We start from the raw sequence: 14077 nt of genomic DNA, 5'->3' as shown, positions 1-14077 counted from the left end.
TCGAATAGATTTCTCAGTATTTGGAAATAAGGATGACTTATGGAATTTGCTTGATCAAAAAGGCTCAGATATAGCACGATGTAACTAAGCTAGCCGTGAGAACAGCAAACAAACAGTAAACAAACGTGAACTCTAAAGTCAACAACTTAAGCTGATTCTAATTCAGCTTAGAGAATGAACACGGTCGTTAGAGCAATTTAATTTTGAAGATCGAGGAGTAACTTCAGTCCTTTGAATTTCTTCAGGGGATTTTTCACCCCTTGTTTGTTGAGTTTTCTTTTCATGTTAACTCTATTGTCACGTTATTTGTAGCCATCGAAAGCAGTATCTTTTTTACTTCTCTTTATTGATTCGTTGATCTCCAAAATATTAAAAAGACGTTCGTGCAAACACGATTTCTTTGGTTATTTACTTTAAGAGTTAATTTCATCGTTAATTTCATCAATATACTTTAAGAAATTCGTTCTCTCAGCTAATACTCGAACTTCCCTTTTGGATCTCGAAGAAAACATGCTTCTCGTCTCGAAATTTTGCGACGCGACGATCTGCTCGAGTATAGCGTTGGTCGAAGGGAATAGAGACAAACAAGCTGTGACAAACGCGGAGATCGGAAGCAGGAAGACGAAGAGAATAGACCGGGGACGAGAACGTTCCCCTCAATTTATATAGATTGCTCCGAGTGGCGTTTCGGGTTCAAGTAACGAGGTACAATTCCGTAGGTGGACGAGTATTTCCTTCCTGAAGTAGAAAATCCATTACGTGGTCAGCCGTCGAGCTGACCGAAGGGAAAGTAGACGATACGCGGACATATATAAACGTTATCTCATTAGACAATGTTTCGGTGTTGATGCTGATGGGTAGAATGATTATCCTCTCCTTCCAGCGATATATCTTTTATTTAGGAGGATTTTTATCTGATAAAAAGTAAAAATTATTGACGTTTTAAACGTATGACATAATATGACATTTAATAGCAGAAGAAAATTGCAATTTATTCTACGAACATATTATTATTACATCATCACAGGTGAACATAAAACATATAAAGCCCGAATTGAAGGTTGAAAACTCGTTACTCCGTTTTGCAACTTTGTGTTATAAGCGTAGGTACATACTTTTCTGGTTTTGTTGCATAACAATAAAACTTACCAATGACAAGCAGTAAAAATGTCTAGAAAAATATGTACCTACTTTTATAACACAAAGTTGCAAAACAGAGTAACGAGTTTTCTACCTTCAATTCGGACTTTGTATATTTTATGTTCACCTGTGGTAATAAAAATCACCTGATGTAATAATAATATTTTTTATCTTGCACACGGATTATTAAAAGGTCTAATAATTTATTCGAAGGTAGCTAAATATCTGCGACGAAAACCTCCATTTTACTGAACGCAGTGAGACATAGATAGTACATAAAATTACAAGAAAAAGTTCCCGGAACTCGTTACTGTGAATTGACCTTTTAGCGAGGACCGAAACGTGAGCGTAGTCATTAATTTCGTTAAAACGAAGAAGTTTCCCCTTTCCTTTGATTGCTAGGACTGTGTGCCACGTGCTAATATCCGATTTCTCTCGCTACGTTTTAGAAACTGTATAAGTTTTATTTCTGAATACCTGTACATAAACAATTGAAAAAAGTTCTTTGAAGTTTCATTTGCACAGCTTGTTATTGCATGTAAAATATCGCAACACGTACTTAATTTTCGAAAATGAATTGCACATATGATATAAAAACTTCATTTGTCGAAGACGTATTCATTAAATTAACGTGTGTTGATATTCTTGACACTTAGAAGTAACAATTTGTAAGGAAGACACCTTGTACAGTAATTCATTTTACATTAAAAATATGTATCTTTTATTTAAGACAATTCTTTCAAAAATGCAATATTATCATTTTAATTTATTAAAAGTAAAACCAATAGGAGATTATATAAATTCCTTAATAAATTCTAATTGAATAAATTCAATTTTCGCCATTGGATAACATTGTCAAGGCAGATAAATAACTAGAAATGCGAAATAGAAAGTGAATGTAAAAGTCTGCGAACTAAGAGATCGAGAAATGAGGTTCGCAAGTCTGAATATTTCAGCTTAAGATCAAAGGGACTGATTCGTTGACGATTGCATCGGAATTTTAGAAATCACTCGCGCATGCAGATTAGTCCTATTGGTTGCGAATCAATTCGGCGACTCCAATTATACTGGAAATGTCAACGCTCTAAATTCTCTAACCACATTTTAATTAAATATCGACAAATGGACTTTGAGCTAGTGGAATGCTGCATTTGGATGATTAGTTTACGGTTTATCCATTCAAAATGGTTGGTTCTCCCATTATTAAAAAGTGAGACGGAGGTAAAAGGTATGCGCGAATTTAATTTCAGATTCTCGCTATTTATAAGTTAACTAACTAAATAATTTATAAAATGGATAGAGCGTTTAGAAAAAAATATGACACAGCTTTGATCGCTCTTCTCGCTGTTATTTTCTGTTAAGGTTATTGGATGTATGTGAATACAAAGGAACGCGTGGATAAATTGTAAGGTAGAAAAGAAATATATATTGTTAAGAATTGTGAATCTTTGGTGCCGAAATAATGTTGAAGGAACATTGAATATACACTGGGGTGTAATATTAGAATAATAATATATTTATTACAAGAAGGATTTCTCACATATTCTTCGATTCACACTTGCACGCGTCTCCGCACTTTCTCTACACTCGACAGCTAACCGAACCTTCCAGATGCTTCTTAACGACTGCCAATCGTCCTTTGTCTCAACTCAGGCCTAGACGCGCTCTGATGCTTACACACACATTCACATGTACAGTGTAACTGTATCATCTTCCTAACAAAAATATATATATATATGTATTGAATATTAAAGTGCAAGTACAAAGTTCGGAATACAATGGTCCAGATCCGCACGCTAGCAGCGTTACCCTATGACTGAAAAACCCTGAAGCCCACGTTGCATGTGTACAGTTTATGGTTTGTCTTCGATGCAGTCTTTTGTCTATACGCTGTCCATGGCTTCAGTGCTTGAGAAAACTAAAGACCAAATGTGGAGTTTTCTTAGAAGTGGCGACCAGTTCAACATTTTCACATCATCTATTTAAATAAAATACACATATACGTATGTATGTATATCGACACAATGAAGACAAAAGTATTCGCACAGTACCTTCGTCTCTCATTGTATGCTATTTAAGAACTCTTTTCGTTCTGGTTACAATGACATATTTAACACGATTTATTTCGTAATAATATTGTTATAATAATATTGGAGCTGCTTGATCAATTTTAAAGTTTAACAACGATTGTACGATGATTTTAACAGTTTCCTAAACATATTTGGATCCAGTCAATAATGTGGTATTATGCCTGTAATATTTTAATAGAAAAATGTATAGCAAATATGTAAAAAACTTTTGTCCTGAACAATTCAGGAAACGATAAATCTCTACAAATTATCCTCCCATTTCGAATATGAACAGAACGTTCGTGCGAACAGTGGTATGGCTAGAAAAATAGCTGCTAATATCCGCTTTAAACGAAAGCATTATAATATGAAGCCACAACATTCGCCTGAAAAACAAATAACTCGTATACTTCCACGTAAACGGTCAGCCCTCTTGGCATCGATCGCCATCAAAAATTTATCAAGCCACCATCCTCGTTATTCACATTCAAGCAAAAAACAAAGAAATAGCCGATATACCTAACGAACGATTTATTCGCACTTTCACGCCGTCACCGTCCAAACGTTATCTTCATCGCTCTGTCAAGCTCCTTATCCGTCCCGCGAACAACAAGAGAAAAAGTTGTCGTTGCCCGATCGATAAATCAAGCGAACGGCACGATGGAAAATGTATATGGATGGCTAAAAAAAATAAACGATAAAATTGATCGCTATGGCTACGAACAAATTACAAGGCACAGTCATTGATATTCACGAATAATTCTTCCGTTTGTCATCTTCTTCCATATCTACTATTCGCGAATGTGTTCGTGAAATATAAATTTTTGGAACCGAAGTTCTTACGAGCAGAAGCTAATAGAAATAATATATTAATCGATATTTTCGAGCAAATTACTAATAATTCTTGAATTAAACACGAATCAAGCTAGTATAACAGATTGGAAATAATATCATATTCATTCGTAAAAACGAAAATTTAATAGGTGGATTTTTACACAGTGCGGAATATGTGTTAGAACTTTTGATACAATGGTAGGAAATATTGTGTATAGGCAAATCGTTTAAGCGTCCATAACTCTCTTTTGCTTTGCGCAGTCTAATAATTGCCTGTCAAACTATTCCACAACTAAATAACACCCAACTAACTGAGCTCGATAGTATTTAAAAATAGGTCGTCGCTAACATATAATAAAACATACATCTCGCGAATTTAATATAAGCAGAGTTTGAAAAAAGATCGCAAAATCGTCATAAAAAGTTTGCGAACATCTTGCGAACGGTGTTTTGAGTACGCGCCTTTAAGCCGCCTTCAGTTCGCTATGATATCACTCACGACTGACTAATCCGGATTCGTTCGCCTGAGGATATCCGATGCCCGATGCATCACGCGGTGCAATCTAACTGAAAGTTTTGGCACAAAGGTAGTGCACGTTCACGAACGAAAGCGTGCAACGGCGTGCAAGCTTTCCGTTTCCGATTTCGCGCGTGCTCACACACGTTTTCTCTGGCATATTTCACATGGTTAGTCACACCCATACCTCGACCAATAGACCTTGTCAGGAACTTTTGCTGTAATTTTGCACGTGAGAATCGGACTAACATAAGCAGTTTTTTCAAGTTAAATTATATATACATTATAGCACTGGCACAATAAGCTAGCGATATCAGTATGTTTGTGCTACTTATAAGTTTGTAAATTTCTTAAAGAAGGCGTTTGTAAATTAATTCGATCGTGCAGGAGATCCCTGGTGCAATTTGATCAATAAATTCGTACTTATACGTTCAAAGTTATAATACTTCTAGAAAAACGTTTCGTTGCTTTTAATACTTAATCTTCTTGCCATAAGTGGGACCAAGTATCCTGTTAAAGTTAGAATGAAACACAAAGTATGCCCGTATCGCTATCGCTCGTAATACATAGGTTCAGTAGCGATATCGATTAACTCCATAAATTGAAAAGCAGAAAAATGTTGGTTACAAATATTTCTTAAAACTTACCTGAAAGCTTGCGATTTATATCGCCTGCAACGAATAAACTTATGAAATGGAAGTAACTGAGTTGTTTATTTCGAGAAGTTAGACACTAATCACCTACTCGGCTAATGAAGCTGAAAAATTTATAGAAGGTGGAGTCGATGAGTTCGCCTATCTTTCTGGTAATCTCGTAAAACGATTAAAAAAAGTAGAAAGATTCTGACATTGAAATAAGCGAAATATCGAGAATACAAAAGTTGTCAAGGCAGATGTTTAAATGCATCGAAATGAAGTGCCGAATGTACGAGATTAAACCTGTAACCGGTGCAATTTACATAATGCTGTAAATGATGAGTTTGGCCGAGAGTGAAGCTATTTTGACGTAGGTGTCTAATGAATTATTCAAATTTTGACACCGTGCGTATAGCTGAAATCTGTGGATCGCTTCGAGATTGAACGAAATTGAATCGACCGAAGCATATATCAAAGCTGAATCTGGTGTAGGAGATAGTTCCATCTGGATGGTGAACTCTCGCGATACTTTTGTATTTTAAATAATCGAATATATGAGATATTAAAAAGTGTATGATACGAAAAATTGTAATTGATATAAAAATTGATATCATCGAGAGTTTTAATTTCGCGAAGCTTCAACGGTACTATAATAAATATGTCCTCGACAACGTCATGCTAGTTGACAAATCCTCGAGGACGCTTTCAAGGAAATGGAACCTCCTCCGAGACCCTCCAAAATGTCAGTTATAGGTTTGTAAGCGAGTGAAACATACGATAACCGATACAGCTTAAGCTATACGGCGAAAATTGTTCTGTCAAATCAATCAGCGTTGGGATTTCGATTACAAAATAATTACGGTTCTACATTTGTTGTACACTATAGATGTTTATGGATCTATGAGAAATTTAAAGATGTAAAAATGTATAAATTTATGATAGACTTATGATACTTATTAGACGAAACAAATGTGTATTTAAATTACATAAACATTCACACGACTGTTGTTACAATGATAATTAAATATTTTGATCACGTAAAATTATAATTTTCATCCATATCTCCATTTCATATAATATCACGGCATATTTTGTTTTTTCATTACACATTATTCATTATCACGCGCGTTACTCCAAAATTACTTGAGACAAAGGAATTTAACTCCAATTTAGTAAAAATCTCAAAAGTGTTTTCAGTAAGAGCTTAAATACGTTATGGGCATTGGTAATTGTTATATTATACATATTCCATATTCCATTACCATGTTATTAACGTCTACACTGTGGCATATGTTATATCTATTCATTGTTCTTGTTGCACGTACTACATTCGTAATTTCGTTTTCTAAAATTACGACGTTTTCTTCGTGGCGTTTATCTTTAAGAGATAAGATAATCTATAAGAAACCATAATCTCGTTAGAAATTAATAATTCAAATAACATAACTGAAATGAGAAGAATATCTAAACTGGAGATACCACAAAACGATAATTACGATAATTACGATAATCGCATATTCACCTCAGCCAAACAAACGTTGCAAAGGCTCTCAGAGTATAAATTTCCTCAAAACTTAAACTTCCTGTTTTTTCAAACGAAGAGCTCTCGAAAAGCAGCAAAAAGCCGTAACCCTGCTCCAACTATAACATGGAATTCTTTTCACGCCATCGTTCGCTTGATTACACTCGAAAGTACAACCACGCTCTTGCAGCGTGACTCTCCAAGGCACAAAGGTTTTCGCGTGAACATCCCTCGATCGACGATCGATTCAAGAGCCTGTTTCGTGCGAATGGTCGTTGTCGTCGATGTTGATCCAGTGATGACACGCGACGTTGTGAAATCGCGGCGCATCGTTCAACTGACTGAAAAATAACTGCCAATCGGAGTTACGTCCCTCGGTGGAAATGATTAGGCTATTAGACGGTCGCCGTTGCAATAGTAATGCGAACCATTTGTCTGGTAGACTGATTTTGATTTAACAAACGATAATAGGAGTGCTGTTGCTTAATAATGAGAACAACCAGCACGCCGCCTCGTGAGAACTTTCGACGCGAATGCGTTTCATAGAAATCCACCCAACTGCGATTGTTCCACGCTGCATTCAACGATATTTCGACTCGTGATTAGCTGAATAAGTTGGATTGGAAAAGTTTACTACTCTCAGAGGAATTGTTTAGCGTTGTACGATTTATGAGAATATTAGAAGTTGAAGGGGCCTTGCTATCATTTGCTACAGCTAATACTTTTTCACTTACCAAAGAATACTATTCGATAATCTGTTTGCTATAGATTTATCTGGGTCAGGAGGGTTATTATTGTCCTGCCGTTTTTTTAGACATTAAGGTATCAAGTTTTGAAAGGATGACATTAAATAAAAATGACATTAACAATTGCGAGCTTGTGACATCAAACGCATAAAATTGAGAATTTGTTAATCTCGATACTGTACATAATACTGGATTTGTTTTCAATAATTAGAATTACTTAACCTGTGAAACATCAAGTGGTAATTTTAATTTCTTCTTCTTTACAGAGTTCGTGTTGAATATTACGTGAACGAGAACACGTTCAAGGAACGACTTCAGCTGTACTTCATAAAAAATCAACGCTCGAGTAAGTATACCGAGTATAGTTTTTATATATGAAATCAATAACCGATAAATTGATCCTTCAAACTACGTATATGAATAAATTATAAATTGGTAGATGTTTCAGAAATATTTATAACCCTGTTCTTTTCGAAACATAAAGTTTGATTTCAAAAAGTTTAATTGCAAAAAGGTAGCAGTATCGTTAATCGGCTGTAAAAGAATCGGAGAAGAATTATAAAGAATCCTCAAAATGTAAAGGACTGAAACATTTGAATTGAAAAATGTCAAGCAACTACACAAGTAGAAAAGAAAATAGTTAAACGCATAAATAAACCTTCGGATGAAATAGATGAAATATATTTTATATTGATTTAGCCTATTTGTAAATTCGTGTCCTCTATTCAGACGCATTGATACGTTTCGTATGAAATGCCATGTAATAGCTTATACCGTCATTCGCAGGCAGAGTTCACTGTCGCAGTTTTAAATAGACCTTTCGGTCTAACGCCAGAGTTTCACGTTATAGCGGTACATACGAATATACCTATTGTGCCAATGTCATCTCGTAAATCGTGTTACGTTTTTCGCTTTACCTGTAACACAATGCGGAGCATCTAAAACTGATCGATCACGAACGTGCTTTTATCAGAATAGTCTAAAAATAGTTTAGCTTTGGCTTGTCTTTTCTTCGATTCTTCGTCGTATGAAATATTTTTGTGGAATATTTCATTAATAGAAATTTGCTAGTCTCTTCATTCTTTGGGCAGAATGTAGTCAAATTGTTACGTGTCAATTAACAAAAATTTTCTTTTTAGACATCGAAATTTCAAAAACTTGAATAGAAGATATAATTTTATTGAATTTCAACGCGATAAATCTCAAAAAAATTTCAGCAGCAAGTATGAATATTTGATTTGTTTGTTCCCAATCCTCAGAGAAAAGATAGTACATATATACAGGGTGCGCCGTTAGAATTCGGACAGAATTCAATTTGTAGTTCCCACCATATTAGAATTCAGATGTTTGTGCTGATTGACTCTGAAGTTAGTTAAATATGTCAATAAGTCTTCTATAACCTCAAAATGACAGAACTCGTTAAGCAAAACCCGGAATACGATAGAAGAGCGGCGATTATAGAAAGTCTTCGCGCCGGGAGAACGCCGGTCGAAATTATAAAATTCTTTAGCTACCCAAGATCGACGGTATACGACATTGCTAAGAGATACGCAGCCTCAGAGTGGTTCGAGAAGGGTTCTCCTTCTCCGGCGAGAAAAGTTCAGGTTAGGGAAAAATCAACAAGGACGCCAGAAATTATTCAAAGGGCCCAAGACATGATTTTGGAAGATCCGGGAACTTCTCTCCGAAAATTAGCCTCCGTCTTGGGGGTGAGTGAAACGATTGTCCGTCGAATAGCTCAAGAGGATCTTAGATATGCCTCCTACGTTCTCAAAGTCCGTCAGATGCTCTCCGAGGCCGCCAAGCTTAAAAGATTTGCCCGTTGTCATTTGATTCTGTGTTCGTTAAAACACGAAGCTGCTGGCCGCATTAGGTTTTTTTCCGATGAGAAAATTTTTACTGTGGATGCCAAAGTGAATCGGAGGAACGACCGTTGGCTGGCCCACAATCTCGAAGATGTTCCTGTTGTGGGCAAAACCAAATTTCCAGCAAGTGTTCACGTTTTGAGCGTTGTCTCAAGTGAGGGCGACGTCATGCCTCCGCACTTCTTCCAAAAAGGCGAAAGAATCACAAAGGAGGTTTATTTGGAGGTCCTGAAGACAGTAATAAAGCCGTGGATGGAAATTACGGCTTCTGGAAGGCCGTATTTATTTCAACAAGATGGCGCACCTGCTCACACAAGTCATCTTGTTCAAAATTGGCTCTCTGACAATGTGGACATGTTTTGGTCGAAAGATTTCTGGCCTCCTAACAGTCCCGACCTAAACCCATTGGACTATTACGTGTGGGGCGTTATCGAGAGACAAACTAATAAATGCAGGCACCCCAACGTCAACTCCCTACGAGCTGCTATCGAGTCAGAATTCGCGACAATTAAACGCGACCAGTTGAAGTTAGCGTGCTCGCGCTTTAGAGCAAGAATAGAGCAGGTCATAGAGGCAGAGGGTGGTTACATAGAATAAAAGTTCTCAGCAAGGACCCTTTAAATGAGATATAACAACATTTTCATGTGTTTTTGTGTATTGACTTAAATAAACAACTTTCTGCACAAAACTTCTTTTGTCCGGATTCTAACGGCGCACCCTGTATAATCTATTCACGTATTGGTTCAAGATACCATATTTTGAGCTTATTCTTTTTAACTCGTTCTCCTTGAACATCAACTTGGTTTATGAAAATATCTTCATTAATAAGAATATCAACGTCAAGCAATTTGTTAGTGTATTACATTTAAACTGTTACATCCATCGGTTTACTATTTCCTTAACTTCAAATACGTAATCAAGTAGACATTTTTTCTCTTTCGACAATTCCACTTATACGATTACTTCCTTGAAATTACCATTCCATTAACTTTATTAAGATGTAACAGAAAGCATAAAAACACAAATTTTCATTACTGGGTGATTAATTCCCTGTCTGCAAGCAACCATTAATAACGAACTACATGACATGACATATCTTTTTTCGTGGATCTAACTACAATGATTAAGCTAATTGTAAGAAATAAAACAAAATCTTTAATCCTTTTTCTTCAATGGTAATATTTCAGTTCGTGTGATACGAATTCTCACAAGACGTTAGATCTGCAGTGTGTTGCAAAATTATTTGTACAATTGAGAATCTAACAAAGGATATGAAATGTAATACCTCTTTCCTCCGGTAAAACTGTAATGAGTTCCTTCGTACATGCAAATTGAATCTTATTTTATATTTCTAAATAAAAATGATCGAAAAGTTCTTTATTTTATTATTTCTAAATTTTTGTTGAGCTTTCGCCTGTGCAAATAATTCTATGACTCACTATACATTATATTATGTCTGCGACAAAATAAACACTCGACGAATGATCGCAAAAGGTCATTCTGTTTGCATCAACGCTCTCGAAAAGATCGGCAAGCTTTTGATCGTGAAAGAGTTCAGGGTGTCGGAAATTCTTTTTGGAGACACGTTGCTCGTTGCATGCCAGAAACGTAATTTCGGGAATGGCGTGCCATCGTGACACCGACAACCATGTAGATGTCTGGCAGCGAGACATAATCTTTTGAAGCTACTGGCACTAGTAGATAGCGGATGTCGCGCTGATATCGTTGCTCGATCTCCCTTGGTATCGATTGTTTGCATCTATCCGTATGCCTAACGAAAGATCGATGCCCTGCCATGTTCCACAACGCTACGAGGGGACGATTAAAAACGGTTCTTTGTAGATCGTGAATATCGATACCTTTCCACCTGGGCATTCTTTATCCGTGACAAATTCATTCTACCGATTTTCTCGTACCTTTACCCTATCGCGTGTTGACGTGTCGTGATAAAAGGATTCGACTAAATTGCGCGTTTAAAAGTTAAAATAAATGTTTTACCACTATGGAATTAGAAAAACTTTACAGAAGAAAGATATTAAATGGGAATTTTTATAAAGTCAAATCGTACATTATTATTAGTTCCAGTTGTATTTATTTACAATTAATAATGATTATTCGTGTTTCAGGTTTGAGGATACGATTAGCTAACTTGTTCTTCAAGCTACTAACATGCTTCTTATACATATTCAGAGTGATCACCGACAACGATCCAACTTACGCAGCATGGTGAGCTTTATATACTCGATGTTGTTATTTTAATTAACTCTGTGTTCTTCCAGCCATTTTCAATCGTTAACAATTTTCTTAAAATTGGAACAATATAAAAAAGATCGTTACGAGTATATGTTCGATTTCTTGTTTCAAGTTTATGTTACAGTTTTTCTTAAAACATTATTCTTTTGCTTTCTGAAGCAATTAATTACTTTTACACGACGAATTCTATATTTTTAATATAATCAATTTTAATTCCATCTTAATTATCTCTTGCAAAGATATCAAAATTGTACATTCTTTTCTTCTCCTTGAAAAAAATTCCTACCAAATATATCTTCAGCCAATCAAGTAGAAAATATTTTAATCAAGATAATTCTACAGTACCACGAACAAAGAAAAGATCTTCCCTATTATTTCATTTTGTTTTAACTTGGTAATGTTTCACTGCAATGCGACAACGAGAAAGAATTTCTACTGGAAGACGAAGGAAACCATTCCAAGTCGCGATTCGAAATTATATTTCGGAAAACGAGCTATCATAGCAGAAAATAAAAACGAGATTAGACTTCGCGGATTGATATACCATTTTCCTACTACAAGTCTCTAACATTCGCGATATTGTTTAAGTATTTTTAGTCCTCTTACCTTCTGATGGATCTTTTACTTCCACGTTATCTTCTATCTGTCGTGTTACCGAAATTACTGTCCTTCGGCGTCCAATATCTCTCCACTCTTCCTTCCAACGTTGCATTCCTAACTTCTCTCGTGATCTTTGTTTCTCGAGTTCTTTCTTTACGACAAATAAAAGATTACTAACGTTGTTATAACATTGCCTCTTTTTTTTTAATCTCTTCAATGCGTAATCGGATTATTTCGTCATATTTAATCTTCAAATTCTCAAACTCCATAGTACAATTAATCAGATACCATTGCAGAGTGCATTAAGCAGTTGCCCTGTCGTTATAGTCGCCTACCGACTTTTGAAAATTTCCGTGAAATTATAGCGCGTAAGCTTTTAAAAAATTTGCTTTGTGTCCGAGTTTCTCTTCATCAGCAGTGCTTTTAAAACCCAGAAAAAAGGCAAATTCCCTTTTTTTTTCTTTCAGTTACGGTTGCACGCCCGGCAACAAAACCGAGTTCCTCGCGTCCCAGAATCTTACCGAGGAGGAATTTCAAGAGCATCCGACCATCAACTGGGACGCGATTTTATGGGTGAGAAGGCCGTTGGAATTGTGGGTCGTCCAGGTGATCCTGGCAATAGTATCACTTACGGAAGCATTGCTGCTCGCCTATTTGGGTTACAAGGTACGCATCCTTTCATTCCCGGGAAATTTGATTTCACGCATAATACTCGATTATGGGACATGCGGTCGCTCGTCTGAAATATCTCGTTTCTCCATTGTCGCACAGAGGCGTACGAATTTTAAATTAGGTAGTACTTTTCTTATTTTAGTACTTTATTTTAACGCCAATCGATATTTTAAAGAAAATAGCTAATGTAATATATAGTGGCTCACAAAAGTATTAGAACACTCGTAGACATTCCTTATGAATATATTATGCGTTATACAGAACATTAAAAAACATTATTAGTACTGTAAAGACACCCGACTGTCGTGATTATATTGATAAACAAATTGAAACAAATCTAAAAATATATATAGAAATTACAAGATTTTTAATACAAGTATATATTTTCATAGAGATGATACAAATATTTAAAGTACATCAAATTAATTATACGTTATATTAATAAGCCTCGATTTCAGTAGGATCATCTTTGACGCTTGTGTGTTTTTTACTAGATATATTTGAAATATAGTTGAATACTCAGATTAGAAAATTACCGATAAAAATTATAGTAGCTTCCATACTTTAAATAGAATCACTCATTTTCATCAAATAATTCTGATACTATATCTTGAGAACGATTACCTTATCTAAAATATATGTAATATGAAAGTAGACTTTTAAATCAAATTGCAAATATTTCGAAACATGGTACCTACATTAACATGACCAAACACTTGGCTCAATTTTCCATATATTAAATCCTAATAACAAATTTTCACAGAAGATATTCAAATAAATACATTAACAGATTTCATTCGACAAGGTACCATTTAGAACCTAATTGACCGGATGTCATCTGTAGAATTACATTTGTCTACAGGACGTCCGTCGATGAATTCCATTTTCCTCGTGCCTTTTTCTGTGCGACAATAAAGCAGCGAGTTATTTCGCACGTCTGGCTTTCGCATATCTCTCTTGGTCGTTTTCCTCTGTATGTGTTTCTCTCTTTTCATTGTTTGCTTATGCATGGTACTCGGTGTACGCTGGTCTAATCGCCAACCGTTCCGCTGCTGGCTGAACGAATTAGGCTAAATAAAACGGAAGTCGAAGGTTCGCGTTGACCGGCATTGAATAGCGTGGTGTATGTAACCGAGAGTCAGAAAGTTAGAGATGCCAGTTGGCTGACTAGCTAGAAGCTTTTCCAACCAATTTACCGGCTTCATAGAGGGTAGCTTTTTCCTA

The 14077-nt window shown here is 35.8% G+C and overlaps 1 protein-coding gene across 2 annotated transcripts in view; it reads left to right on the top strand.

The window, feature by feature from the left end:
* The window catches only part of LOC132911453 (potassium channel subfamily T member 2), a 203179-nt gene that overhangs the window by 145144 nt on the left and 43958 nt on the right, over positions 1-14077 (top strand). For both annotated transcript variants that reach the window (XM_060968074.1, XM_060968083.1), the window contains exons 2-4: positions 7730-7809; positions 11455-11554; positions 12649-12847. In XM_060968074.1, coding sequence (XP_060824057.1) covers positions 7730-7809; positions 11455-11554; positions 12649-12847 — 379 coding nt within the window. The remainder of the gene's footprint in view (positions 1-7729; positions 7810-11454; positions 11555-12648; positions 12848-14077) is intronic.

This window comes from Bombus pascuorum, chromosome 1 (genome assembly GCF_905332965.1).
Source record: "Bombus pascuorum chromosome 1, iyBomPasc1.1, whole genome shotgun sequence".
NCBI classification, from domain to species: Eukaryota; Metazoa; Arthropoda; class Insecta; order Hymenoptera; family Apidae; genus Bombus; species Bombus pascuorum.
Note: the sequence above shows the minus strand (reverse complement) of the source record. Positions and strands in the feature narration are given on the sequence as shown.